At 43.3% G+C, this 26,203-nt stretch overlaps 1 protein-coding gene across 6 annotated transcripts in view; it reads right to left on the reverse strand.

Moving 5' to 3' along the window:
* Positions 1-4,998: 4,998 nt before the first annotated feature.
* Positions 4,999-26,203, reverse strand: part of phf20l1 (PHD finger protein 20 like 1) — a 167,913-nt gene continuing 146,708 nt past the window's right edge. For 5 of the 6 annotated variants that reach the window (XM_038808818.1, XM_038808821.1, XM_038808817.1 and 2 more), the window contains 7 exons: positions 24,463-24,660; positions 23,104-23,285; positions 21,073-21,172; positions 16,562-16,757; positions 15,321-15,687; positions 8,417-8,594; positions 4,999-7,049 (listed from right to left, as the gene is read on the reverse strand). In XM_038808818.1, coding sequence (XP_038664746.1) covers positions 6,907-7,049; positions 8,417-8,594; positions 15,321-15,687; positions 16,562-16,757; positions 21,073-21,172; positions 23,104-23,285; positions 24,463-24,660 — 1,364 coding nt within the window. In that variant the 3' untranslated portion in view covers positions 4,999-6,906. The remainder of the gene's footprint in view (positions 7,050-8,416; positions 8,595-15,320; positions 15,688-16,561; positions 16,758-21,072; positions 21,173-23,103; positions 23,286-24,462; positions 24,661-26,203) is intronic. The other variant, XM_038808819.1, reaches the window with a different exon arrangement.

Genomic DNA, 26,203 nt, shown 5'->3' on the forward strand with positions numbered 1-26,203 from the left:
AAAACCCACGTGTCCATAATTATAATACCACACCTGGAGACCAAGCCGTGTGCTTCAAAAGTAACAATACATTAAAGGGAGAGGTTGGTTGAATTGCATGATACATTTTGGGGTTCTGAAAACGCCGCTCCCGTAACAATTGAGGGCTCGAGGGGGATAAAGTATCTATTGGATTGGCTTTTGTGAACTTAAAAGACAGTGAAGGATTGTTGCTTTTCCGGTGTGTATTTTAGTTTAAGTGGGGAGAGTGTTGTGAACAATGGCTCTTTCAGAGGCTCAGAAGTTTTTGGGGGTGGAGAATGTCACACGCAGGACCTTAAACAGGCAGAGACGAAAAGCAAACTGTTAGATTTGGCAAAAAAATTGCAGTTAACATTACCTGACAAAATGCGAAAAGATGGGGTAATTATGGCGGTGGTTAAGCATTTAAAGTTGCCTGAGATAAGAGTCTGACTCATTGGAAACGGCAATAATTCAGTTGCAAATTAAACAAATGGAACATGAGAAAGAATTAAAGTGGCTTGAATACAAAAGAGAGGAAAAAGGAGAGAGAGAGAGGAAAAAGAAAAGGAGTGAGAAGAAAGGAGAAAAGAAAGAATAGCCCTAGCAGAAAAAGAAAGGGAGATACAGATTAGGGAAAAAGATAAAGAGAGGGAGTTTGAACTTCAGAAAATGGCCATGAAACATGAAAGTCAATTAAAATTGGCAGACATAAAGGGAAACGTACAGTTGGATGATAGTGATGAGGATAGTGAGAATCCTTAGAATAAGTCAAAATGTTTAAGAATAAAAGCATCAACACGTATGTGTTGAATCCAGGTGGGGTATCCACTTTCCAGCTGCGGCTAGTACGTAGCAATCACCAGAGGAAGTTCTGGCTAAATTTGCACTTTCTGAACTTAGGGATGTTGAAGTGCTACAGCCTCATAATTTCCCCAGCATAAATCATCTCCAACACAGAATCAAATGGGCTCTTCCCATTCTCTTTGCCTTCGTACTAGAGATTATTTATCCATTTAGTTTGTAACAGGGGACAACACCAGTTACACGGTTTGCACAACGCTAGCCCCTACCCTGAAATACCACATTATAAGACTACAATTCATACATCCCGTGGTTTCAAAAGGGGTTATATGAATATAATTTTTTTTCTTTCTTTCTCACATGTCAGTAAGAACAAAGACGGGGGTCACAGAGATTATGTCAGCAGAACAAATATAGCAGAAGGGCCAATAACCAGGGGCATACATTTAAAGGAATTGGTAGAATTAAAAGGAAATTGAGAATTTTGTTCCCCTCAGCAGGTAGTGGAGGTCCAGAACTCACTGTCTGAAATGATTGAGATACAAATTTTCATCATTTGAAGAGTCTTAACCAACAAGGGCAAGAACCAAGAGCTGGAAAGTGGGATTAGGCTGTATAGTTTCCTTTTAGCCAGGAGAAAGTTTTAATGTCACCCTTCTGTGTTATAAATTTATGAGCACCTTGCAAAAAAAAAAAAGTGCAGAAAAGTTAAATGGCCAACATGAGCAACATTGTGGCACCTGAAGCAAGGTTATATTTATATGAAAAGAAAGGACTTGCACTTGCTATTGCCTTTCAAGATAAAGGATGCACAGTGGTTAGCACTGCTTCCTCACAGCACCAGAGACCCGGGTTTAATTCCAACCTCGGGTGACTGTCTGCTGGGAGTTTGCACGTTCTCTGCATGTGTTTCCTCCGGGTGCTCCAGGTTCCTCCCACAGATGTGCAGGTTAGGTAGATTGGCCATGGTAAATTGCTCCTAGGTGGGGTTACAGGGATAGGGTGGGGAATTGGACCGAAATAGGGTGCTCTTTCAGAGTGTCAGCGGAGACTCAATGGGCCGAATGGCCTCCTTTTGCACTGTCGGTATTCTATGATGATTCTTCTGTGAAGACCTCAGTGTTATACTGCTAACAAACAACGCGCTCTGCATCAGAAATGCTGAATGCTATTCTGGTAACAATATTATTTCGGAATGAAAATGTTGTGGATTTAAGGAACAATTTAGGACCGCAGAACATAATCTGGGCTAATATTCCAATGCACGACACAGGGAGTAGTAAATTGCCAGAGATGTTGTTCTTCGGACTTTGGAAGAGTCATTAACTGCCTATTCCAGAGAGCCAGGTGATCAATAAGTTCCCATTGCACTACTTTGTGGAAAAGCATCAAGATTTCCCTGGTATTTTTGTGCAACATTCTTTTACTTCAACCAATTGTTTATGCACCTCAGCACTATTTATCCTTTGGAGTACAAAATGTTTGCCATATTTGTGAACTGTATTTCATAGTCATTCCATGTATAAAATGCTTTGAGATGTTTCTGAGAGGTGTGATAGAGTATTACATATATTGCAATTCTTTTTTATGATTTGTTTAAAGATTCATTCTTGAAATATGGTGCTTTTGGCAAGGTCAACATTTATCGCCGACCACCTGAGAAGCTGATGAGCTGCCTTCTTGAACCGCTGTACTCATTGTGGTAAAGGTGCTCCCATAATTGCTTGTTAGAGAGTTTAGGATTTTGAGCCAGTGACAATCATGAGCAATATGTGTCCCAGATGGGTTGATCAGACTTGAAAGTGAAGTTGGATGCGATGAATTTCTAGTCCCATTTCTAAGTGGTGGACATCATGGATTTGGATTGATGGAGGCATGGCAATTTGAGACAGTGCATATGATACTCACTCAAGCCACGGTATCATGGCGGTGGAGGATATGTATGTTTAAGTTGGAGAATGGGAATCGTGGACTGTTTTGTCTTGGATAGCTTTAAGCATCTTCAGTTTCAGTGCAGCTTATTTATGTGGCGCAAATGTTACTTGCCACTTATCAGCCCAAACCTGGATGTTGTCTAAGTCTTGTTGGATGTGGGCATGGACTGCTTCACTGTTTGAGGAATTGTCAATGTAGATGAACACTGTGTGATTATCAGCAAACAACCAGATAGCAGACCTCATAATGGAGGGAAGCTCATTACCGAAGGTAATTCAGACTAGCTCAGATTTGGATGCTGCCCTGATGAAATCCCGCAGCGATGTCCTGTGGCTGAAATTATTGGCCTTCAACAACTGCATAGATCTTCCTTTGTGACTGGCATGACTCCATGATGTATTGCATTAGTTTGAGTAGATAGAGTATTACATAAAACATGGAAAAGTGCACCTCAGGTAGTTCTCGCTGCTTCTTACGAGCATTAACTCCAACTGTTCCATCTTCGTCTTTGTTAACATTCCCACATAGCCAAGCATGAACTTTCGGTGCTTTTAAAAATTTTTTTAAGAGTACCCAATTATTTTTTTTCCAATTAAGGGGAAATTTAGCATGGCCAATCCACCTAGCCTGCACATTTTTGGGTTGTGGGGGCGAAACCCACGCAAACACGGGGAGAATGTGCAAACTCCACATGGACAGTGACCCAGAGCCGGGATTGAACCTGGGACCTCGGCGTCGTGAGGCAGCAGGGCTAACCCACTGCGCCACCCTTTTCGGTGCTTTTATAAAATTCATTTACGGGATGTTGGTGCCGCTGGTTAGGCCAGCATTTATTTCCCATCCCTCATTGCCCTTCAGAAAGTGGTGATGAGTTGCCTTCTTGAACCGCTGCAGTCCTTGAGGTGTAGGTACATGCACTGTACTATTAGGGATGGATGCTGCCCCAGCGACAGTGAAGGAGCGGCGATATATTTCCAAGTCAGGTGTGTGACTTGGAGGGGAATCTCCAGATGGTGGGGTTCCCAGGTATCTGCTGCTCTTGTCCTAGATGGTAGTGGTCTTGGGCTTGGAAGGTGTTGCCTAAGGAACCTTGGTGAGTTACTGCAGTGCATCTTGTAGATGGTACACATGGCTGCCACTGTTCGTCGGTGGTGGAGGGTTTGAATGTTTGTGGAAGTGGGAGCAATCAAGCGGGCTGCCTTGTGTCTTGCAGATGGTGGACAGGCTTTGGGGGTCAGGAGATGATTTACTCGCCGTAGGATTCCTCGCTTTTGACCTGCCCTGTTAGCCACAGTATTAATGTGACTAGTCCAGTTTAATGATCAATGGTAACCCCCAGGATGTTGATTGTGGGGGATTCAGCGATAGTAATGCCACTGAATGTCAAAGAACGATGGTTAGATCCTCACTTGTAGGAGATGGTCATTTGCTGGCACTCGGGTGGCGTAAATGTAACTTGCCACTTATTAGCCCAAGCCTGGATATTGTCCAGGTCTTGCTGCATTTGGACATGGACTGCTTCATTATCTGAGGAGTCACGAATGGTGCTGAACATTGTGCAGAGATCCGCAAACATCCCCACTTCTGACTTTATGACAGAAGAGAGGTCATTGATGAAGCAGTTGAAGCTGGTTGGGCCTAGGACACTACCCTGAGAAACTGCTGCTGTGATGTCCTGGAGTTGAGATGATTGACCTCCAACCACCGCAACCATCTTCCTTTGTGCCAGGTATGACTCCAACCAGCGGAGAGTTTTCTCCCGATTCCCATTGACTCCAGTTTAGCTAGGGCTCCTTGATGCCATACTTGGCCAAATGCTGCCATGATGTCAAGGGCAGTCACTCTCACCTCACGTCGGACATTCAGCACTTTTGTCCTTGTTTGAACTAAGGTAACGAGATCAGGAGCTGAGTGACCCTGGCGGAACTCAAACTGAGCATCAGTGAGCAGGTTATTGCCGAGTAAGTGCCACTTGATAGCACTGTTGATGACTCATTCCATCACTTTGCTGATGATGGAGAGTAGACTGAAAGGACGGTAATTGGCTGGGTTAGATTTGTCCTGTTTTTTATGTATAGGACACAACTGGGCAATTTTCCACATTGGCGGGTAGATGCCAGTGTTGGAGCCAGTGTCAGTGCATGGAGTGATTGATTTACATCGTGCAAATTTAGCCACGCTTACTTAGTTTAAGCATGAGATGGGGCAGTTGCAGTGTCCATATGACATCCATAACTACTAAATAGCACAATAGATATATTCTGTTGCTTAAACATTTATTGTCTATTAAAAAAAAACACCTGAATGAATTGTTTTATACACAGAAATGAAATGAAAAGGGGAGGAACTTCAGCTTCCAAAACTTTATACACATAAGCCAAATATACACTTTGTTGAGATATACACACAGTCAACACACACCCTGATAGCAAATATTTCCTGCCTGGCACACAATTCCTTTTTTGTTATAGGTCATATGTTTCTGAACAACAGCAGCTGAATATTCTGGGCAGGTAAAACAGTGAGACCTATCCTGCAACCCTGTACACTTTATAAACTGATTTCATCTGTACTACTTTCAAATTTCATATCTTTTTTTTTTAAATTTAACCACATCAAGATTGTGATTGTTGCAAAGAACATGGTTACAGATGTGAGTCCCAATCAATCGTTTCTGGTGCAACCACTGGTCAGCAAGCCCTTACAGGTTTCTGCGCGCAAATCCCTGATTCCATGCACTTTCCTGACTCTACCTATTTTGCATGCCCTTAATTTTAAGCACCATTTTGAGAAACAAGTTAATTGTGGGTATACAAGACAGTTGTTTTGGGACGAAAAAAGATTCAGGGAGGTCTGGATTTTATTTGCATATTCACCATCCTGCCAATGACTGGTGCTTGGGTCCAAATGGCAGCATGAACAAGTGCCTCATGGAGTGTGATGGTACTTTTCAAAGTAACTGGGGTCCAGGCTATTTACAAGCCAACCTTTCAGTTTAGATTCCTCACAATATATTGCTATATGAGATAATACCACACAAATCTACAGACTTATCATAACAGAGGAGTTCAGATCTTCACGAATTGCATTCATTTTGCAAAATGATCTCTGATCTGGATGGGTGCAAAATACCAAGGTCTCCTGCAATACTGTACACCGTATACATTTTCAAATCTTTTACTAATTGTTATGTGTCTGAGACTATTATAGGGTGATTGCACAGGGATTCCACAGTCACATTTTTGACCAGGAATTGGGCCCTCAGCAAAGGTCTGTATTCTCTACCTCCAGCTCCCCTTCGATCTCTCAAAAAGCCAGAACATTTCAATATATTTCATCAGGGTTTCTTCTTCTCTTCAAATGAGCAATAAGTACTGTGTTGAGAATTCACATTGGATTTAACATTTGGCTGCAGGAAACTGCAGGAGTTGGAAAGTCGCATGTCCACAATGCAATGCCAAATTACTTCTTCCTAAATTGTTCCTGGGACAACTTAGTCAACCTACCACAAAAAATACATAATTAATATCACTGCAGTGATTTAAAAGGCTCGATTTGAGCCCATAAGCTGCTCATCTCTGCATTATTTCATTGCATATCATATAATTAAGTTATGAATCAGGAAAGTGATCTTTCTCCAGCACCTGACTTCGGAGCTGCACTCTTCTGATATATTTCTAGCCTTTATAACAAATGCTAGAGTCAGTTACACTCTCAATCACAAAAAGCTGCTGACCCCATTGTGTTATCCTGCTTCCATTGCTCATTTTGCAGTCAAGAGCCCTTGCACAACTGTAATTAAGGAACTCACGACCAGTTAGGAAAGAGTGTGAGCACACTTGATCAGTGATTAGGATGCTCTACGTACTGTATGCAAGGGCTCATAACATAATGGGCTCACTTTATGCTGGCAAGTGCTGTGAATGGAAGTGAAGCTTTGCCTTAAGCCTGAAGTTATAGGATGTCAAAGACGTCCATCTTTTTTTCCAATCCAGTCTCTTCCTTGCCTCCAAGTTTGCTATCGGAACTTAAATCCTTCTACACACAAGTTGCAGAAACATTAACTTCTCAATGGTTCCACTCTACTCCCGTTGAATGGTTTTCATTTAGTTCCATCCTTTTTCCGTCAACCCCCCCTCCCCCCACCATCAACCAATGATCGTTTTCTCAAAGAGAGCAGCAGGTTGCCATTTGCTCTACTTTCGCCAAGTCTTTCAGGAGTTGCTTGATGTGCCGTTTCAGCTGCGGAAGTCGTGCAAGCGGTTCCGGCGATTCAAGATCCCCCGAAAATTCCAGCCAACTTTCCAGAACTGGGAGATTGCACAGGTGGAAGCAAGAGGAAAGAACAAAAAACTGTGTTACAAATTCAACCGGGGGTTAAACATACAAAAGGGAACTTTAAAAACATATTAAGTTTAACTATAAATAAAAAAGGGAACAAAGGACACATTCCTATGTTAAATATTTTTAGTCATCTTGCTTTGTTGGAGCTTTATATCAGTATTAACACTTCAAAGAAGAATGTTTGCTTTATATTTCCAATACTATCTTCTCTCCCATGGCACTGTACACAGAATGTTAATGCCGAGTGTCGTCATAACTCAATCCCCATTGTAAAGGATACATTTAATCCTAATGTCACACCATACTTTCACTTGATATTATTAGCAGATAAATAGCACAGTGTCAGGGACTAAGGCTCAATTCCGACCTTGGGTGACTATCTGTTTGGAATTTATACATTCTCCCATGTCTGTATGGGTTTCGTCTGGGTGCTCCGGTTTCCTCCCAGTCTAACCATGTGCACGTTAGGTGGAATGGCCATGCTAAATTGCCCCTTAGTGTCTAAAGGTTTAGGTGAGATTACAGGGATAGGGAGGCAGCTTGGAACTAGGTAGGGTGCTCCTTCGGAGAGTCAATAATAATAATAATAATTGCTTATTGTCACAAGTAGGCTTCAATGAAATTACTGTCAAAAGCCCCTGCTGAATGGCTTCCTTGTGCACTGTACGGATTCTATTATTCTATGAAAACCTGTAGAATTTTAGGGAGCAGAGTAGATTGGAGTGTACATATTTCTCTGCAATTCACAAAGAAAAGAAACTGATACACTACAGTATCACCACTGGGGATAGATAGCATTTCTGCAGCCCGTCAGATTTAACAATTCCTACTGTAAATATGGACACCTAAGTGTGCCAGGAACTATGGTTTTGCATGCAAGATATGCAGCCAGTACAGTTGAGAAGTCTGTATCTCAAGTCTGTTTTCCCATCATTGTTCCATCTTCCTTAATACTATCAACAGAAATCTATCATCTCAGTCTTGAGGGTTTCAACTGTTCCAGCATTTCTGTGGGAATGAGTTCCAGAATTCCACTACTCCTTGGGGTGAAAATCTTCTTGATTTCATTTCTAAATGGCATAACTGTAATGTTAAGATTGTGCCACATTGTTCTGGATTCCTCCACCAGAAAAAATAGTTCCACTATATCCACCCTATCCAATTTGCTTATCATTTTAAACAGCTAAATTGGATCGCCCCTCAATCTTCTAAATTTAACGGGTTAAAGACCAAATTTATCCAACCTTTAATGCTCAAGTGAATCTGACAAAGTCTCATATTTGACCGGAATGTAAAAAAGCAAGAAGATTTATAGTCGCAGTGCTGATTTTACCATCCAGCTCTTTCTCAATGAAGTCCATTCTGCTGTTTACTTCATTCTGCACATCCTCAATGTGTGTCAGTAGGTTCAGCTGCCATGGAAACTGTGGACTGACATGCTCCTCTCCTGCCATCCCATCGCAGCTGCCATCATTTGAGACAGTAACCATCTCTTTAATCTCGGTAGACCCCTGTTGTTAATGCAGTGATAGAGAAATATCGTGGGTTACAGCAGGTAATTTTCAGTAAACGGCTTCGCTCATTTCAGAGAAAATCAACGGGAGCAGCTCTATTTCTGCAGTCAAAATGATTTCAGCTGATTTCAAAAAGCAGCACAATGTGTGAAGGCATCCAGCGCAGGGACATTCTGAGTTTCAGCTCACATTGCGCATACAGAGCAGAGAGTTCCCAGATTTTGAGTACAGGTCTGTGCTGAGATCCTGATAGAACATAGAACAGTACAGCACAGAACAGGCCCTTCGGCCCTCAATGTTGTGCCGAGCCATGATCACCCTACTCAAACCCACGTATCCACCCTATACCCGTAACCCAACAACCCCCCCTTAACCTTACTTTTATTAGGACACTACGGGCAATTTAGCATGGCCAATCCACCTAACCCGCACATCTTTGGACTGTGGGAGGAAACCGGAGCACCCGGAGGAAACCCACGCACACAGGGGGAGGACGTGCAGACTCCACAAAGACAGTGACCCAGCCAGGAATCGAACCTGGGATCCTGGAGCTGTGAGCATTTATGCTAACCACCATGCTACCCTGCTGCCCATCAATCTTTTGGTGCTTTAGATATTTTAGCGATGAGGGAAAAATTGGCTCACTAGCAGCCAGCACTAAAAACAATTCCAAGCCGGCTAGATTTGTGTGGCGTGAATGTTACTTGTCATTTACCAGCCCAAGCCTGGATGTTATCAAAGTCTGGCTGCACATGGGCATGGGCCCCTTCATTACCTGAGGAATTGCAAACGGAGCTGAGCATGGCTTTGAGAAAGCCAGCTGATACTCAAGTGTTCACTTCTGAAGAATGGACATCTGGGTTTGGCATTTGTATAGCCACACCGTTGAAAGAGGAGATAGGAATTGGCAGGAAGAAAACACAACATAAAAATCAACAGAACCTGATAAGAAAAGTCAGACTTGCATTTCCAGCGCAGCCTCCATGATCCCAGGACATTTGAAAGAACTTTACAGCCAATGAAGCACTTGTAGAGTATGGTCACTGTTGGAATGTAGGAAGTGCCGAAACTCGTGCACAGACTTCCAAAAACGGCAAAGTGGTAATGACCTGGTAACCAGCTTCGTTTTTAGGCAATTATTTTTTTCAGGAATAAATATTGACCAGGACACTGGATGAAATCCCATGTGCTTCTTCAAAATAGTGTCATGGGATCTTTTATATTCACATGAGAAGTCAGATCAGGCCTCAGTTTAAGCTCTCACCTGAAAGATGACACCTCTGACAGTGCAGCACTCCCTCAGTGCTGCCGCACTGCAGTGTCAACCTAGATTGCGTCATTTGAGAGGGTGATATACTGAAATGAATGTAGAAACCACAACCTTGTGATTCAGAGGTAAGTGTACTGCCCCCTTGGCTACAGCTAACATTCTACCGTAATTCATCCCAAAACACGGGAATTACTTGCAGGTAAAGTCTGAGAATTTAAAGGAATCATTGCACCATTGGCTGCAATTATTAAAAAGTTAGAAAATAGCAGTGCCGAGACAAATTTGCACATCAGTGCAAAAGAGAAGGTTTGCAATTGTCTTCAGCCAGAAGTGTTGAGTGGATTATCTTTCTCAGTCTCCTCATGAGGCTCCCAGCATCACAGATGCCAATCCGTTGGTCAATTCAATTCACTCTGCGTAATGTCAAGTAACAGCTGAAGGCACTGAACACAGCAAAGGCTTTGGGCCCTGACAACCATCTGACATTAATACCGGGATTTCCTCAATGCTGAGGACTCGTGCTCCAGAACTAGCTTTGCCTCTAGAACATACAGTGCAGAAGGAGGCCATTCGGCCCATCGAGTCTGCACTGACCCACATTAAGCCCTCACTTCCACCCTATCCCAGTAACCCAATAACTCCTAATCTTTTTGGACACTAAGGGCAATTTAGCATGGCCAATCCACCTAACCTGCACGTCTTTGGACTGTGGGAGGAAACCGGAGCATCCGGAGGAAACTCACGCACACACGGGGAGAACGTGCAGACTCCTCACAGACAGTGACCCAGCGAGGAATCGAACCTGGGACCCTGGCGCTGTGAAGCCACAGTGCTATCCACTTGTGCTACCATGCTGCCCTGCTCTAGTCAGGATGTTGTGGTACAGCTACCAGCCAATGTGGAAAAGGGCCCAGATATGTCCATAAAAAGCAAGGCAGACCCAATTCAGCCTATTACCGTCCCATCATCTATTCTTGATCATCAGTAAAGTGATGGAATGTGTTGTCAACAGTGCTATCAAGCAGCACCTACTCAACATGATCTTCTCCAAGGGTCAGTTTGGGTTCTGTCAGGTCACTCAGTTCCAAACCTCATTACACCCTTGATCCAAACTGGGAGAAAAGAACTGAACTCAAGAAGTGAGCTGAAAGTTACTGCCCTTGACATCAAGGCAGCATTTAACTGAGTGTGGCATCAATGAGCCCGAACAAAACTGAATCAATGGTATTCAGGGGGGAAACTCCACTGCTTGGAGTCATACCTATGTGATAGACTCTAAGACATCACACTGTATACTTCTATAAAAATATATATAGATATCCTCATGGCTGTTTCAAAAATTTTAAAAGCTGAACCAAGATCCTTAAAATGGCTGAAACTGTGTTTGTCTGTGATCCCAGGACAAAAGAAGCCACTTTGCAGTTTCGGAAATCTCACACCTAATTCTCTCGGAGGAGCCATCAGTGACCTTCTGTGGACGGTACAGCCCAACCTCGAAGCTATACAAAGACCACCAGCATTTAATAACCCCGGCTGACCAGAAGGAGATGGATCGTCTGCTAAGATAAAAGTCCCACATACTTTTAATTCCTAATGGCTAAGACACTTTGGAATCCAGCCAATGGATACACATCCTTTGGAAAAGATAGTGGAGAGTGGGAGTCATGTGACATGGGCCTCTGGCTTGTGGAACAAGTAATACTGCTATGTCTTATTTCCTGCATAGGTCAGTCTCCTGTTTACTATCTAACTGGCAGCTTTATAAAAAAGGAGCTCTGCCAATGTTGAACGCCTAACCCTATCTACATTGTTTCTGCTGGAAGTTCTGTGCCATCGCTGACACAACAGATAAATTTCTGCATGCTTAGCTCGTCGTGTGAAGTCAACACCACTGTAACAGTGAATTTCACATCGGTTTTCAGCTTGCTGACATCTGTGAAGGAATACCTCATTGGACTTTGATCCTGGACTCCGGAACCTACATGAAACAACATTTATTTCTGCTGTGGTCTCTGTACTGTCCATCTTTCTTTTCTTTACCCCTGTCTTTACTGTGTGACGGTAAAGGGAACAATGCAAACTCTTTTTTATTAACTCTTTGAGTTCACCCTATCATGAGTGCTGTGGGGTTATTACTAGAAAATTGGATCACAAGAAAACTGAGGGGTTGGGAAATATGCTACTCATTATAAAGAGGGAAACAAATCAAAACCCCTTTCTGTTTACTGACCGGTGATGAGAGGAGAAATTTAAATTACCCCCTTCTCTGCCTCCTATCTTTAAAACCTAGCATAAAGAAAGATGGGCGTGGCTATTGGAGATCAATCACCTCAGTTCCAGGACACCGTTGTATAAAGAACAAAGGACAAAGAAAAGTACAGCACAGGAGCAGGCCCTTCGGCCCTCCAAGCCTGTGCCGATCATGCTGCCTGTCTAAACTAAAATCTTCTCCACTTCCTGGGTCCGTATCCCTCTATTCCCATCCTATTCATGTATTTGTCAAGATGCCCCTTAAATGTCTCTATCGTCGTCCTTGCTTCCACCACCTCCTCCGGCAGCAAATTGCAGGCACCCAGTACCCTCTGTGTAAAAAAACCTGCCTCGTACATCTCCTCTAAACCTTCCCCTCACACCTTAAATCTATGCCCCCTAGTAATTGACCCCTCTGCCCTGGGAAAAAGCCTCTGACTATCCACTCTGTCAATGCCCCTCATAATTTTGTAGACCTCTATCAGGTCGCCCCTCAACCTTTGTCATTCCAGTGAGAACAAACTGAGTTTATTCAACCGCTCCTCATAGCTAATGCCCTCCATACCCGGCAACATCCTGGTAAATCTCTTCTGCACCCTCTCTAAAACCTCCACATCCTTCTGGTAGTGTGGCGACCAGAATTGAACACTATACTCAAAGTGTGGCCTAACTAGGGTTCTATACAGCTGCAACAGGACTTGCCAATTCTTATACTCAATGCCCCGGCCAATGAAGGCAAGCATGCCGTATGCCTTCTTGACTACCTTCTCCACCTGTGTTGCCCCTTTCAGTGACCTGTGGACCTGTACACCTAGATCTCTCTATCAATACTCTTGAGGTTTCTATCATTCACTGTATAATGGTAGGAGTTACTTCGGGTAGAGTCCTACCCCCAATCATCTCAGCTGCTTCAGCAATGTACTTTCCTCCATCATGGGGTCAGATGTGGGAATGTTTGCTGATGATTGCATAACGTCCAGCACCATTTTCAACTCCTCAGATACTGAGGCAGTCCACACCCAAATGCATCAAGCCCTTAGGTGACTGCCAATGTGGAGTTTGTACGTTCTCCCGGTGTCTGCGTGGGTTTCCTCCGGGTGCTCCGGTTCCCTCCCACAGTCCAAAGATGTGCAAGTTAGGTGGATTGGCCATGCTAAAATTGCCCCCAGTGTTCAAAAGATGTGAAGGTTAGATGGGGTTGCAAGGTTACGGGGATAGGGTGGGGGAGTGGGCCTGTGTGGGGTGGTCTTTCATAGAATTTACAGTGCAGAAGGAGGCCATTTGGCCCATCGAGTCTGCACCGGCTCTTGGAAAGAGCACCCTACCCCTACCAAGGTCAACACCTCCACCCTATCCCCATAACCCAGTAACCCCACCCAACACTAAGGGCAATTTATCATGGCCAATCCACCTAACCCGCACATCTTTGGACTGTGGGAGGAAACCGGAGCACCTGGAGGAAACCCACGCAGACACGGGGGAGGATGTGCAGACTCCGCACAGACAGTGACCCATGACGAAATCGAACCTGGGACCCTGGCGCTGTGAAGCGATTGTGCTATCCACAATGCTACCGTGCTATCCTTTCGGAGGGTTGGTGCAGACTAGATGGGCCGAATGGCCTCCTTCTGCACCGTAGGGATTCTATGGTACTATGTTCCTGGACAACATTCAGGCTTGGACTGATAAGTGACACTTAACATTCAGCCAGAGAAGGATCAGGCAATGACCATCTCCACCCTGCAAGAATCTAACCATCTCCCCTTGACATTCAATGGCATTACGATCGCTGAACCCCACACTATCAAAATCCAGGGCATATCATTGACAAGAAACTGAACTGGACCAGCAGGGCGGCACGATTGCACAATGGTTAGCACTGCTGCCTCACAGCGCCAGGGACCCGGGTTCGATTCCAGCCTTGGGTCACTGTCTTTGTGGAGTTTGTACGTTCTCCCTGTATCTGAGTGGGTTTCCCCCGGTTTCGTCACACAGTCCAAAGATATGCAGGTTAGGTGGATTGACCATGATAAATTGGGTCCTCGTGTCCAGGGAGGTGCAGGTTATGTTATGGGGTTACGGGGATAGGGGGGAGTGGGCATGGGTAGAGTGCTCATTCGAAGGGCCAGTGCAGACTCGATGGGCTGAATGGTCACCTTCTGCACTGTAGGGATTTTATGATATAAATACTGTGGCTGCATGCGCAGGCAGAAGCTGGGAATTCTGTGGAGAGTAACTTACCTCCTGACTCCCCAATGCCTGGCCACTATCTACAAGGCACAAATCAGGTGTGTAATGGAATATTCTCTATTGTCTGACTTACTCAAGAAGCTCGACACCATCCAGGACAAAGCAACCCCCTTGATTGGCACTCCATCCACCACCTTAAATACTCACTCCCTCCACTACTGGTGTACAGTGGCAGCAGTGTGTACCATCTGCAAGATGCACAACAGCAACTCACCAAGGCTCCTTGACCTTCCAAACCTGCAAAATCACCTAGAAGGACAATGGAATATAGCACCATCTGCAAGTTTCCCTCCAAGCCGCACATCATTCTGACTTGGAACTATATTGCCACTTGTTCATTGTTGCCGGGTCAAAATGGTTAAAGGAGGTGGCTCATCTCTGTCCCTCAAGGGCAATAAATGCTGGTTTGCCACTTCCCGTGAAAGAATTTAAAAAAAAAATCAACTTCAGAGGAAATTCATCCAACCTCCAGACTTAAAAGCAGGGTCACTGGATAGTGACCAATAGTGGGAAGCCTGCCTGATATTCTCACTAACCCAAAGGCACTGAGCCAAATTGTGGGGCATCCCTGATTAGATTCGCTAACTCAGTATGGGCCAGAGATTGAATCCTGTTTCCAATTTAAAATTCTCACCTTTGTGTTTAAATCCCTCCATTGGCTCGCCCCTTGCTACTGCTGCAACCTTCTCCTTCACAGGCTGGGCGGTCATTAGTTTCTGATCACCCACTCCTTGAAACACCTTGGCTTTTTTTGAAAGGTAAGGGACACTATAAATGTCCACTGTTGCATGGAGTAGCAATTGCATTATAAGTGATGCTGAAGGCCCCACCTGTGGGGATGCTTTTCAATTGATGCAGCTAATGTAGAGGAACCAAATTACAAGCAACATCGAGAAACCTAAAGAGGAGGTATAACACAATCGTGAGCTAACAAAACAGCAAATACAACATACCTGTCCAGATAGACAGTCCTCTTCCTGAACAGTGCATCTTTCAGTTGTGTTGAATGCAGGACTCTGAACTTCTTCATATTCTAACCTATTGGTATCGTCATCCTCTGAGCTGTCTTGATCTATTGTGGTGTTTTGCTCCAGGCTGCAGCCCTGAGGCTTCTGGTAGCTATGCTCGCTGGTGATGTAGGCTCCCTCTACTCTTTCGCTGGGACTCGATTTTTCTCTATATCTCTGATTATGACAGGTATTTTCAGGCTGCTGGAGACCGTCCATATGTTCCGTGTCCTTATTTTTTCCTGTAGTTTGCTCTTGAGTAGACTTGATGCATGATTGAGCCCAGAGATGTAGATCAGGATGTTTTTTGCTCCTTGAGATTGAAAAGACAGGAAGATGTCATACCACTCTAATTCTGTGTGAAGACAACTAGCTGTCTCATAACATCTTTTGCACATGCCATAATTGTAGCTTGTTCAATCATAACATCAAGACGGAGAAGTAACAACAGATACGCCCCATTCAATATGCATTTTACTCAAGACAACCATAGAGTAATTGGTCAGAGTAAGAAAAAAATAAGATTTCTTGGTTGAGTCTGAGGTATGTTATTTGTGTACGCCAGCATGAAATTATATTCCGCATTTAATTTCTTGTAATGTTTCGTCTACATATGAAAATACACACTCACGTGACAACTTCTATATCTACAACCCGCAAACTGGTCATAGACCACATCTGAATCATAGAATCCCTACAGTGCAGAAGGAGGCTATTCAGCCCATCGAATCTGCACCGGCCCATGGAAAGAGCACTCTATTTAAGCCCACATATGGACTCAAAACGGTAACTCTATTTTCTCTCTCTACAGATGCTACCAGACCTGCTGAGATTTTCCAGCATTTTCTGTTTTTGTGGTTAACCATTCTCTGCTGTGGGAGTTCTGCGTAATTCCACTTTGCATTCACTGTGCAAGATTCACATTGGTGTGAGCAGTCTAAGGTCGGCGCTGATGCTGAACCTGGACCGTGCACAGTGAATGTTGCAATCCAAACTGATAAAAGCAAAGTGCAACAAGCCTTATTCCTCTTAAAGAAATCTCACACTCTCTGTGTATCAGGCGTGTCTTGACTCTGATTCATGGAGCATTTAAACAGCTGCAGCTTAGGTGTAAAGCAAAACCGTGTTATCACTGATGCTGCAATTGAAGTCTATGTTGTCGCGCCTGTGTTGATACGTATACTTACTGGAGAGTATTGATTTTCATTTGAAGTCCACGGAGCACTTCAGTCACACTGTACACATCAGCCAGGAGCTGGTGTGTTGATACTATTTTCTTAGAATTCTGCTGGGAATAATTCTCCTTCAGGAAGGACAGCCCATACATATGTCCATTCTTTAACCATTCCTTGTCGTAGCAATATTTGGCACTCCATTTCTGACCTCCAGGAATAAAGGACATTTTAATTATGTAACATCCCGCTTCTACCTTCTGGATACCTCAAAACACTTTACATTCAATGAGCTACGTCTGAAAGTGCACCGAGCAGATTTACTAGAACGATACTCCAGGGATTAGGGACTTCAGTTACGTAGAGAGATTTGGGATTATTCTCCTTGAGCATAGCAGGTTAAAGGAAAATTTAACAGAGGTGTTCAAAATTACAAAACATCCTGACATAGCAAATAATGTGACCACTGGCAGGAGGGTTGGTAACTAGAGGGCACAGATTTAAGATAATTGTCAAAAGAATCAGAGGGGACCAGAAGGGATTTTTTAATGCATGGAATTATGATGCTCGGAAATGCATGGCCTGAAAGGAGGGGAGAGGCAAATTTAATAGTAACTTTCAAAATGCAAAGTTGAAGGCATACAGCAAAGGATGATGGCTGAGTGGACTGCTGTTTAAAGAGCAGGGACAGGCGTAATGACCTGAATGGCCCCCTTCTTTGCTGAAATTCCAGTTACTGTTGTAAGAAGAGGAAGCCAATTTAAGCATCTAACCCGCCAAACAGCAAATGAGATGAATCATCAGCTGAACAGTTTTGAGACAGAATTAAGGGAAGAATGTTGGCCAGGGCACCAAGAGAACTTTATGCTTTGCTCCCCCAGTTGTGTCAACAGAATATCTAATATTCATGGCAAGAGGAAAGATAGAAACATAGAAAATAGGAGCAGGAGGCCATTCAGCCCTTCGAACCTGCTTCGCCATTCATTATGATCATGGTTGATCATCCAATTCAATAGCCTGTTCACACCTTCCCCACATATCCTTTGATCCCCTTCGCATAAATGCTAGACCTAACTGCTCCTTGAAAGCATACAATGTTTTGGCTTCAACTACTTCCTGTGGAAACAAATTCCACAGGCTCACCACTTTCTGGGTGAAGAAATTTGCCCTCATCTCCTTATCCTTTCCTTCCCTTTTAAAAATCCCACATGAAAATATAACCCTGTCAGTAACTGAATAATTGCACTTCGACTGCTTGCTGTTATATTACTACCATAGGTATAATTTTACTCATACTTTCAACCTTCACAAACTACTAGGATTTCCATTATATATCAGGTGAGTAGATGGGGAGGAATTGTCTGATGAAGCTGTTCCTTTTTACAGGATATGTGATCCGTGCTGGATATTTGTCATTTATATAAATGACATAGATGACTGTGTGGGGGTACAATCAGTAAGTTTGCAGATGACACAAAGATAGACTGGGTGGTTAAGAGTGAGGTTCGAAACCAAAAAATACCGCAATAAAATGTTTATTAAAAAAACAGTGAGGTTGAGTGTCTTGGGTTACAGGAAGATATTGATGGGATGGTCAAATGGGCGGATAAGTGGCAGATGGAATTTAACTCTGAAAAGTGTGAGGTGATACACTTTGGAAGGAGTAATTTAACAAAGAAGCATACTCTGAAAGGTTTGACACTGGGGAGTTCCGTAGAACAAAGGGACCTTGCTATGTTTATCCGTAGATCTCTGAAGCTAGTAGGGCAAGGTAATAGGGTGGTGAAAATTGCATATGGGACACTCGCTTTTATCACTAGAGGCATAGATTACAAAAACTGGGAGGTCATGTTGGAGCTGTATAGAACATTGGTGAGGCCACAGCTGGAGTACTGGGTGAAATTCTTGTCGCCACATTATAGGAAGGATGTGATTGCACTGGAGGGGTTGCAGAGAAGATTCACCAGGATGTTGCCTGGGATGGAACATTTGAGTTATGAAGGGAGGTTGGTCGGCTTGGGTTGTTTTCCCTGTAATAGAAAAGACTGAGGGGTGACCTCAGCACGGTAGCATAATGGTTACCACAGTTGCTTCTCAGCTCCAGGGTCCCAGGTTCGATTCCCGGCTGAGTCACTGTCTGTGCGGAGTCTGCACGTTCTCCCTGTGTCTGCGTGCCTTTCCTCCGGGTGCTCCGGTTTCCTCCCACAGTCCACAAATGTGCGGATTAGGTGGATTGGCCATGATAAATTGCCCTTTGTGTTCAAAAAGTGTTAAGTGGGGGTTACTGGGTTACGGCGATAGGATAGATACGTGGGCTTCAGTCGGGTGCTCTTTGTAAGGGCCAGTGCTGACTCGATGGGCTGAATGGCCTCCTTCTCTATTGCAAATTCTATGATTCTATGACCTGATTGAGGTGTACAAGATTACGAGAGGCATGGACAGGGTGGATAGGAAGCAATGGTTCTCTCAGTTGAATGACTAGTTACACAGGGACACAATTTCAAAGTGAGAGGTGGGTGGTTTTGGGGGGATTTTTACCCAGAGAGTGGTGACGATCTGGAATGCACTGCCTGGGAGGGTGGTAGAGGCAGGATGCCTCACATCCTTTAAAAAGTACCTGGATGAGTATTTGGCACCCCGTAACATTCAAGGCTATGGGCCAAGCGCTGGCAAGTGGGATTAGGTGGGCAGGTCAGGGCATTTCATGCATCGATGCAGACTCAATGGGCCGAAGGGCCTCTTCTGCACTGTAGTATTCTGTGATTCCGTGATATCTTTGTTGAGTGAACTTCTGGTTCGCTGGTTCTTAAGCTTAACTCTATACAACATCCTTAATGTTCAATTTGACCCTAGCTGAGCTACTGAACATACGTTCCCTCAATCACAAAGATGACCTACTTCCACTTCAACCTGTTTCATCCCTTGCCTCAGGCCATCCAAAGCCCACAATCACGTTTGTATTACACCCAGACTCAATTATTCTATTCCTCTCCTCAATTTTGAAATTCTGATCCTTAAATTCCCCTCACCCTTCCTTACTTTTCCAGCCCAACAACCTTGCAAGGCATCTTCAAGGGGATGCAGTCTTGTTAAACTGTACAGGACATTGATGAGGCCACACCTGGAGTATTGAGTACAGTTTTGGTCTCATTTAATAAAGGATGTACTTGTATTGGAGATGGCCTCCTTCTGCACTGTAGGAATTCTATGGAAAGGCTATGGAAAGGTTCATCAGGTTGTTTTTTTGGGATGACGGAGTTGTCTTATGAGGAAAGACTGAACACAGGTTGCATCTATACCCATTGAAGTTCAAAAGCATGATAGGTGATCTTATTGAAGATATGTATAGTGGCACTCAATAGAGATCAGAGATGACTTAACCAGAGTTAATCCACCTAAAGGTACATTAAAATCTCCGATAAAATAATAAACAAAAATTGAAGCTTTCATCAGTGGAGAAAATTACATTTTTGAAATTGCAATTTCAGTAAGAAATCAATCAAAATTCTGAAACCCTTTTGCAGGGTGAAAAGTGTAAGAACCCAAGCAAAATACTGCATCTGCTGCTAGTAATTCATAATAAAAACAGAAAATGCCGGAAATATTCGGCACGTCAGGCAATTTCGGTGGAGTGGGAAACAGAGTTCACCTTTCAGGTTGATGATGGGACCCTGGAGCTGTGAAGCAAAAGTGCTAACCACTGTGCTGCCCCATCTGCTGACGGATTGACAGAACTGCGCCGACCCGAATTCTTTGAGCAAATCTGTTCACAGAGGCCGCAACCACAGCAGTGAAGACTCATTTCAAACTTTTCCCTTTAATCCCCATTTCTTTTCTGATCCTCTTCAACCCTTAGTTTGTTTCTGTCTTGTGTGTGTCTCCGTAGGGGGAGGAACGGGGTTTGGGGAATAGGTAGATTGGTAGACCACTGTTTTGTTATAAATTCATATTTTCCACTTGTTATTCATGAACAGTTTGATACTGTTTTACTTATAAATCTGGTGTCTGTAACTCATTGGAGCAGTCGAGAGTAAAAGATCTCAAGAAAAAACAAATCATTGGTTAATTTGCCAATGTTGGGACTCCGGAGTCTGTGGGGCTGGATCTGATCGCACACTCGCCCAGGGTGTCATAACATTCTCTCCACAGTTGCTGTCTGACCTGCTAAATATTACCAGCATTGTCCGTTTTCATCTTACATAAAAACCGTATGCAATTCTGCACAACTAAATGATTTCACATTGGACATTTAAAGCCAGTGCAGGGAGGAAACTTCCCTTCATCAGTTTGTTAACCAAAGAATGTATTTAAATTATTAACTTTGAATAGATATGCAGGTGTTCACAATTATTTTATCTTGTGTACCATCTTTTGAGGTAGACAAATAGCTATCCAGTGAAACAGCAACATGTTAATATATCATTAAGAATCCATTTTAAATGCATTTCCAAAATAGCGACATAAACAAAAGAGGATAATTTCTATTTGAGATGCACCAACAACTTAAATCTGATATTAGCAGATACCTGTAGGATCCCGGCAGATGTAGCAGATATACTGATCTGGAATGCTGTCTTCCAGTAACCCCATACAGATGCTGTGCTGCCAGCAAAGGCACTCTTCACACTTCAATGAGTGGGAGACAGCGGAAAATAAAACACAAAAGAAATTAACAAGGACCAACAAAAGACAAGAAAATACAAAATTATGTTAAAATGCAGTACATTATTATTTCATTCCTAGTTTATGCTTTCAAGTTCATCGCTAGGCCACCGCCTCTCAACTTTTCTCTCGGAAAATACTGACACACCTGAGGATTGCACTATTAAGGCCTGAAAAACAGCATCAACTACCCAAAAGGAACAAATACAGAGCAAAAATAGATATGCATATTTATACTGCAGGGCTATGGGGAAAGAGGAGAGTGGGTCTCATTAGATAACTCTTTCACAGAACTGACATGGGTACAATAGACCGAATATCCACCTTTGTGCTTGATCGATATTATTAGCACAGTGCCTTGCAAATTTTAAAACATATAGAAAATAACATTTATGAGGGACTCTGATTATATGTGTGGCATGCCCAGTTCCAAGTAGGCAAATATCAAAAGGCCTTGAGGGCACATCCTTTCACCTTCACAACATGAAAGGGAAATACTGAGGGTGCTAGAAATCTGGAATAAAATCAGACAAGGCCAGAAATCATGGAATGGTTACAGAACAGAAAGAGGCCATTAGGCCCGTCACGTCCATGCTGATTCTCTGAAAGAGCAGCTCAGTTAGTCCCACACCCCCATCCTTTCCCACGTAGACCTGAAAAATCTTTCTCTTCATATAATTATCTAATTTCCTTTTGGACACCACGTTTGAATCGGCCTCCAACACACGCTCAGGTTGTGCATTCCAGATTCTAACAACCACTGCGTAAAAAAATGTTTTTCTCATGTTACCTTTGATCTTTTTGCAAATCACAATTTCCAAATCGGTATCCTCTGACTCTCGATATTTCCGCCAATGGGGTAATTTTCTCTTTAACCACTATGCCTTGCCCTCATGATTTTGAATACCTCTGTCCAATCTCATCTTAACTTTCTCTTCTCTAAGGAGTACAACCCCAGTTTCTCCACCTAACTTAAGCCCTTCATTCCTATGACCATCCTCGTAATTATTTTCCGCACTCTTTCTAATGCCTTCACTTTCGACCTAAAGTGTGGTGCCCAGAATTGGACGCGATACTCCACTTGGGGGACCGACCGTGTTTTAGGGAGGCCCGCCATAACATCCTTGCTTTTGTAACCTGGCTCTCTATTGATAAAGCCACGGCTCCTGTATTACTAATGATTGCATTATTAATCGCTTTCTCAAGCTGGCCGACCATCTTCAATAGTTTGTGCACACCTACTCCAGGTCTCTTTGTTCCTGCACTCCCTTCAGAATTGTACCCTTTATTTTGTATTGCCTTTCCTGACTCTTCCAACCAAAATGTACTGCTTCACATTTCTCTGCATTAAATTTCATCGGTCACATGTCCACCCATTCAGCCAGGCATTGCCCTCTTGCGGTCTATGGCTGGCCTTTCACAGTTCACAATACTTCCGAGCGGGATGAGGTGGTAGCGGGTCGATCTCTTGTGTCAGCTAACACTATAAAAATAGATTATTTGATTATTCATTTCATTTGCTGTTTGTGCAGGCTTGTTATGCATGAGCTGGGCTGTCTTATTTACCTACTCAGCCTCCGATGCCCGTGTCATGGTTTGGAATATCCTGAGGCCATGAAGTAAATATTTTCTCATTTCTTTTAAAAAGCGCTTTCAAGATTCCTCAACCGCCTAGAATCTTCACCATGAATCACCCCAACTTGATCTACCTGACAGCATCGATCAATTTTTGAGGGAGAAAGAAAGGGAGTTCTGGAACTTTTTCAGAGGTTGCCTCTAAAAGAGGTGCACCTAAAGACAATCAGCAGCTTAGGTCTGAAATGGCAAAGTGTCAAAGCACCAGCAGAACATCTGAACACCAAAACTGAACACAAACATGTTGAAATTTTGACTACCTGAATCATAAATCCATTTTCTTCATCCATTCCACAGACACATCGCACTGTTGCATTGCTATCATCCTCCTCTTGAGACTCCTCCGCAGTGCTTGAGACGTCCAGATCCTGACTGTAATCGTCGCTCATCAGGGCACTCTCCGTTGAGGAACCATCGAAGAACTCGTCATCAGAAAGACCTGCTGTAAAAACAGTGCTGTAAAGTTACCTCCAAGTATTGCTCATAAGAATTTTCACAAATCTCAATCCACCCTATAGGCACAAGTTGCCTAAATTCAAGAATTGGTTATTATGGAACGTAATATTTACAAATGGAAAAAGATCAACAACTCTGTCCATTCCTCGCATGTCTCTATCCATAAATAGCTATCGTCCCACCACATTTTTTTACTTTTCTCTCTCCAGAAACGCATATTCGTCTCTTGAATCCATTAAGTGTTTATTTTTTTAAGCATGTTCTCCAAGCAACCATGGCTGTGTAATGGGAACTTCCATTTGGAAAAAGTAGTGCTTTATTGTCCTCCAGTAATTTGCTCCATTATCTTCAGTGTTAAAAACTTCTGCCTGACTTATTTTATTCCTAAGATAGCAATATTTACTTTGTTTCTTATTCACGCTCAGGATATGGGTATCGCTGGCAAGGCTGACATTTATTACCAATCCTTAACTGCCTTTGAGAATATGGTACTGAGTTTTCTTCTTGATCTGCTGTCCATGTGGTGCAGATATTCCAATAATGCTGTTAGCTAGAGAGTTCCAGGATTTTGACCTGATAACAACAAAGAAGAGTGATATTCTCCAAGTCAGGTGACCTGCAAGGGAAGTTGGAACTGACGGATTGGCCATGCACCTCCACTCTTGTACTTCTTGATGGGACGTCACTGGTTTGGGAGGTGCAATATCCACTGACATTTGGATTTTTCAGCACCGTGAACAATTTATCTAAACTATAATCTTACAGAATGATTAGGAAACCTCATATAGCACAAATTATCATCCATTACTGCAAGGAAGTGATTAGAAAAGAAGACTTGGAACTTCTCAATGAGACAGTGCGTGACACAGGGGTGAGCACTGCTACCTCACAACGCCAGGGACCCAGGTTCAATTCCGGCCTTGGGTGACTGTATGGAGGAACTACTTTCTCTGTGTCTGCATGGGTTTTTCCGGGTGCTCCGGTTTCCTCCCACAAGCAAGCAATATTTGTATTACAATGCCAAACCACTAATATTATTGAAGGCATGTGCAGCAGGGATAATGAGTCATATCCTGGAAATAGTAAATTATTATTTATTAATGAATAGTAAAGACTGCTATTCTACCAAAGACCCATTCATTCCATGTAAGTTTAGCACTTACACTCATGTCTAGGAGTGTGATCCATGCTGAGCTCCAGCAACGATCCAGAGGACAGAAGAGATTTTGGTGATAGGTATGCTGGTTTTACCACTGATCCACATCGCAAGGCAAGGGAACTTCCGGGTTTGGTTATGGGAGATGGACATCTTTCCAAAAATTCCAGGGAAATATCTTTGAAACCTTCACACTCTGTAAAATCTGAGAAGAAAGGAAGGTTAGTAAGTTGAAAAGAGCTGCTTCAGCTAGTTCGGATGAGGACACTGGTGAATTTTCAACTTAAATCAATATCATTCAATTGCAAATTGGGCGACAGTGGCACAGTGGTTAGCACTGCTGCATCTCAGCTCCAGGGACCCGGGTTCAATTCCAACCTCGGGTGACTGTCTGTGTGGAGTTTGCATTTTCTCCCCGTGTCTGCATGGGTTCCCTCCAGTTTCTCCGGTTTTTCTCCCAAAGTCCAGGTTAGGTGAATTGGCCATGCCAAATTTCCCCTTAGTGTCCAAAAGATTAGGTGGGATTACTGCTACGGGGATATAGTTGGAATGTGCGTTGAGGTAGGGCACTCTTTTTAAGGGCCGGTGCAGACTCGATAGGCCAAATGGCCTCATCTGCACTGTAGAGATTCTACGATTCAAATGATTAGGAACTGAAGATCGGGTTATGGCATTCACCTTGAGCCCGTACTTTGAAAGCGTTTTTTCTGTCTGCTCGTGCAACAATATGGATTCTATCAGGATTAATTTATCTGCTCACTGTCACCTCAGATTAGCAACAGCAAATAGAATTTAATACTGGTTGGCAAGCAGATTACTTAATCCTTATTATCTAGCACAATGAAGGACTGCCCCATTCTTGATTTTGGCCTTCTATGAGATGTCCTGAAATAATACAAACAGAGAAGATGCAATCTGTTTCCCTTTCTTTCTTGAAAATTATAAGTAATCCATGTATCACGACAATACAACAAGAATGTGAGGAAACAGGGCTCATTAACTCCTAAGAGGAACCTGATTTTATTCCATTCATGTTTTTTGAGTCTGTCAAAGGCGCCATCTATTTTCCCGATGTCTGTTTTGAGTTCTGCACTAAAAGGCAGATTGTCTGTCACTGTGGACCCAAGTCCGCAGAATGTGCTAATAATTTCCAGCAAAATCACGAACGTAGCAGGCACTCAAAGGTGAAGTTCCCGATTATCTTGGCACTCATCAAGCAGAGGTGATTTTGCTAGCTCAGGCACGGTCACAGGGCAGAAGCTTGTAGGAGCCTCTCCTACTCAACTCACTTGGGGAAATCTTTCCAGTTTCACCGCCCTTTGATGTACGAGGCAGAAGAGAGAATTTTTCACTGGTGCTTTTATTTTTCATGCTCAGTCGAGGAGAAGTGACAGTGCAGGTGAATGGGATACCTGTTACATATTGAGGGCTGGAAGGTTAGATATTATGTGGTTTTAATACACAGTAAAGTCGCATACCTACGGGTTTTTTTGTTTGGCGAAATAGCCAGGGTCAGATGACGAGCTTCAAGAATGCATGCAGGCATGACATAAAGGCCCTAAACAACAATTCTTGCACGTGGGATAGATTAGCGGACAACAAAGGAAAGTGGCCCAATTATCGGTGCGTTGGTGTGTGCGTGCCACCATAATGATCAGTGGCTACAACAGCTTGGCAATAGGCACCAACACCAAAAACACCAACCCACAACGAAACCTGATAACCACTTCATATGCAGCACTGACACT

This window comes from Scyliorhinus canicula, chromosome 10 (assembly GCF_902713615.1).
Source record: "Scyliorhinus canicula chromosome 10, sScyCan1.1, whole genome shotgun sequence".
In the NCBI taxonomy this organism is placed as follows: Eukaryota; Metazoa; Chordata; class Chondrichthyes; order Carcharhiniformes; family Scyliorhinidae; genus Scyliorhinus; species Scyliorhinus canicula.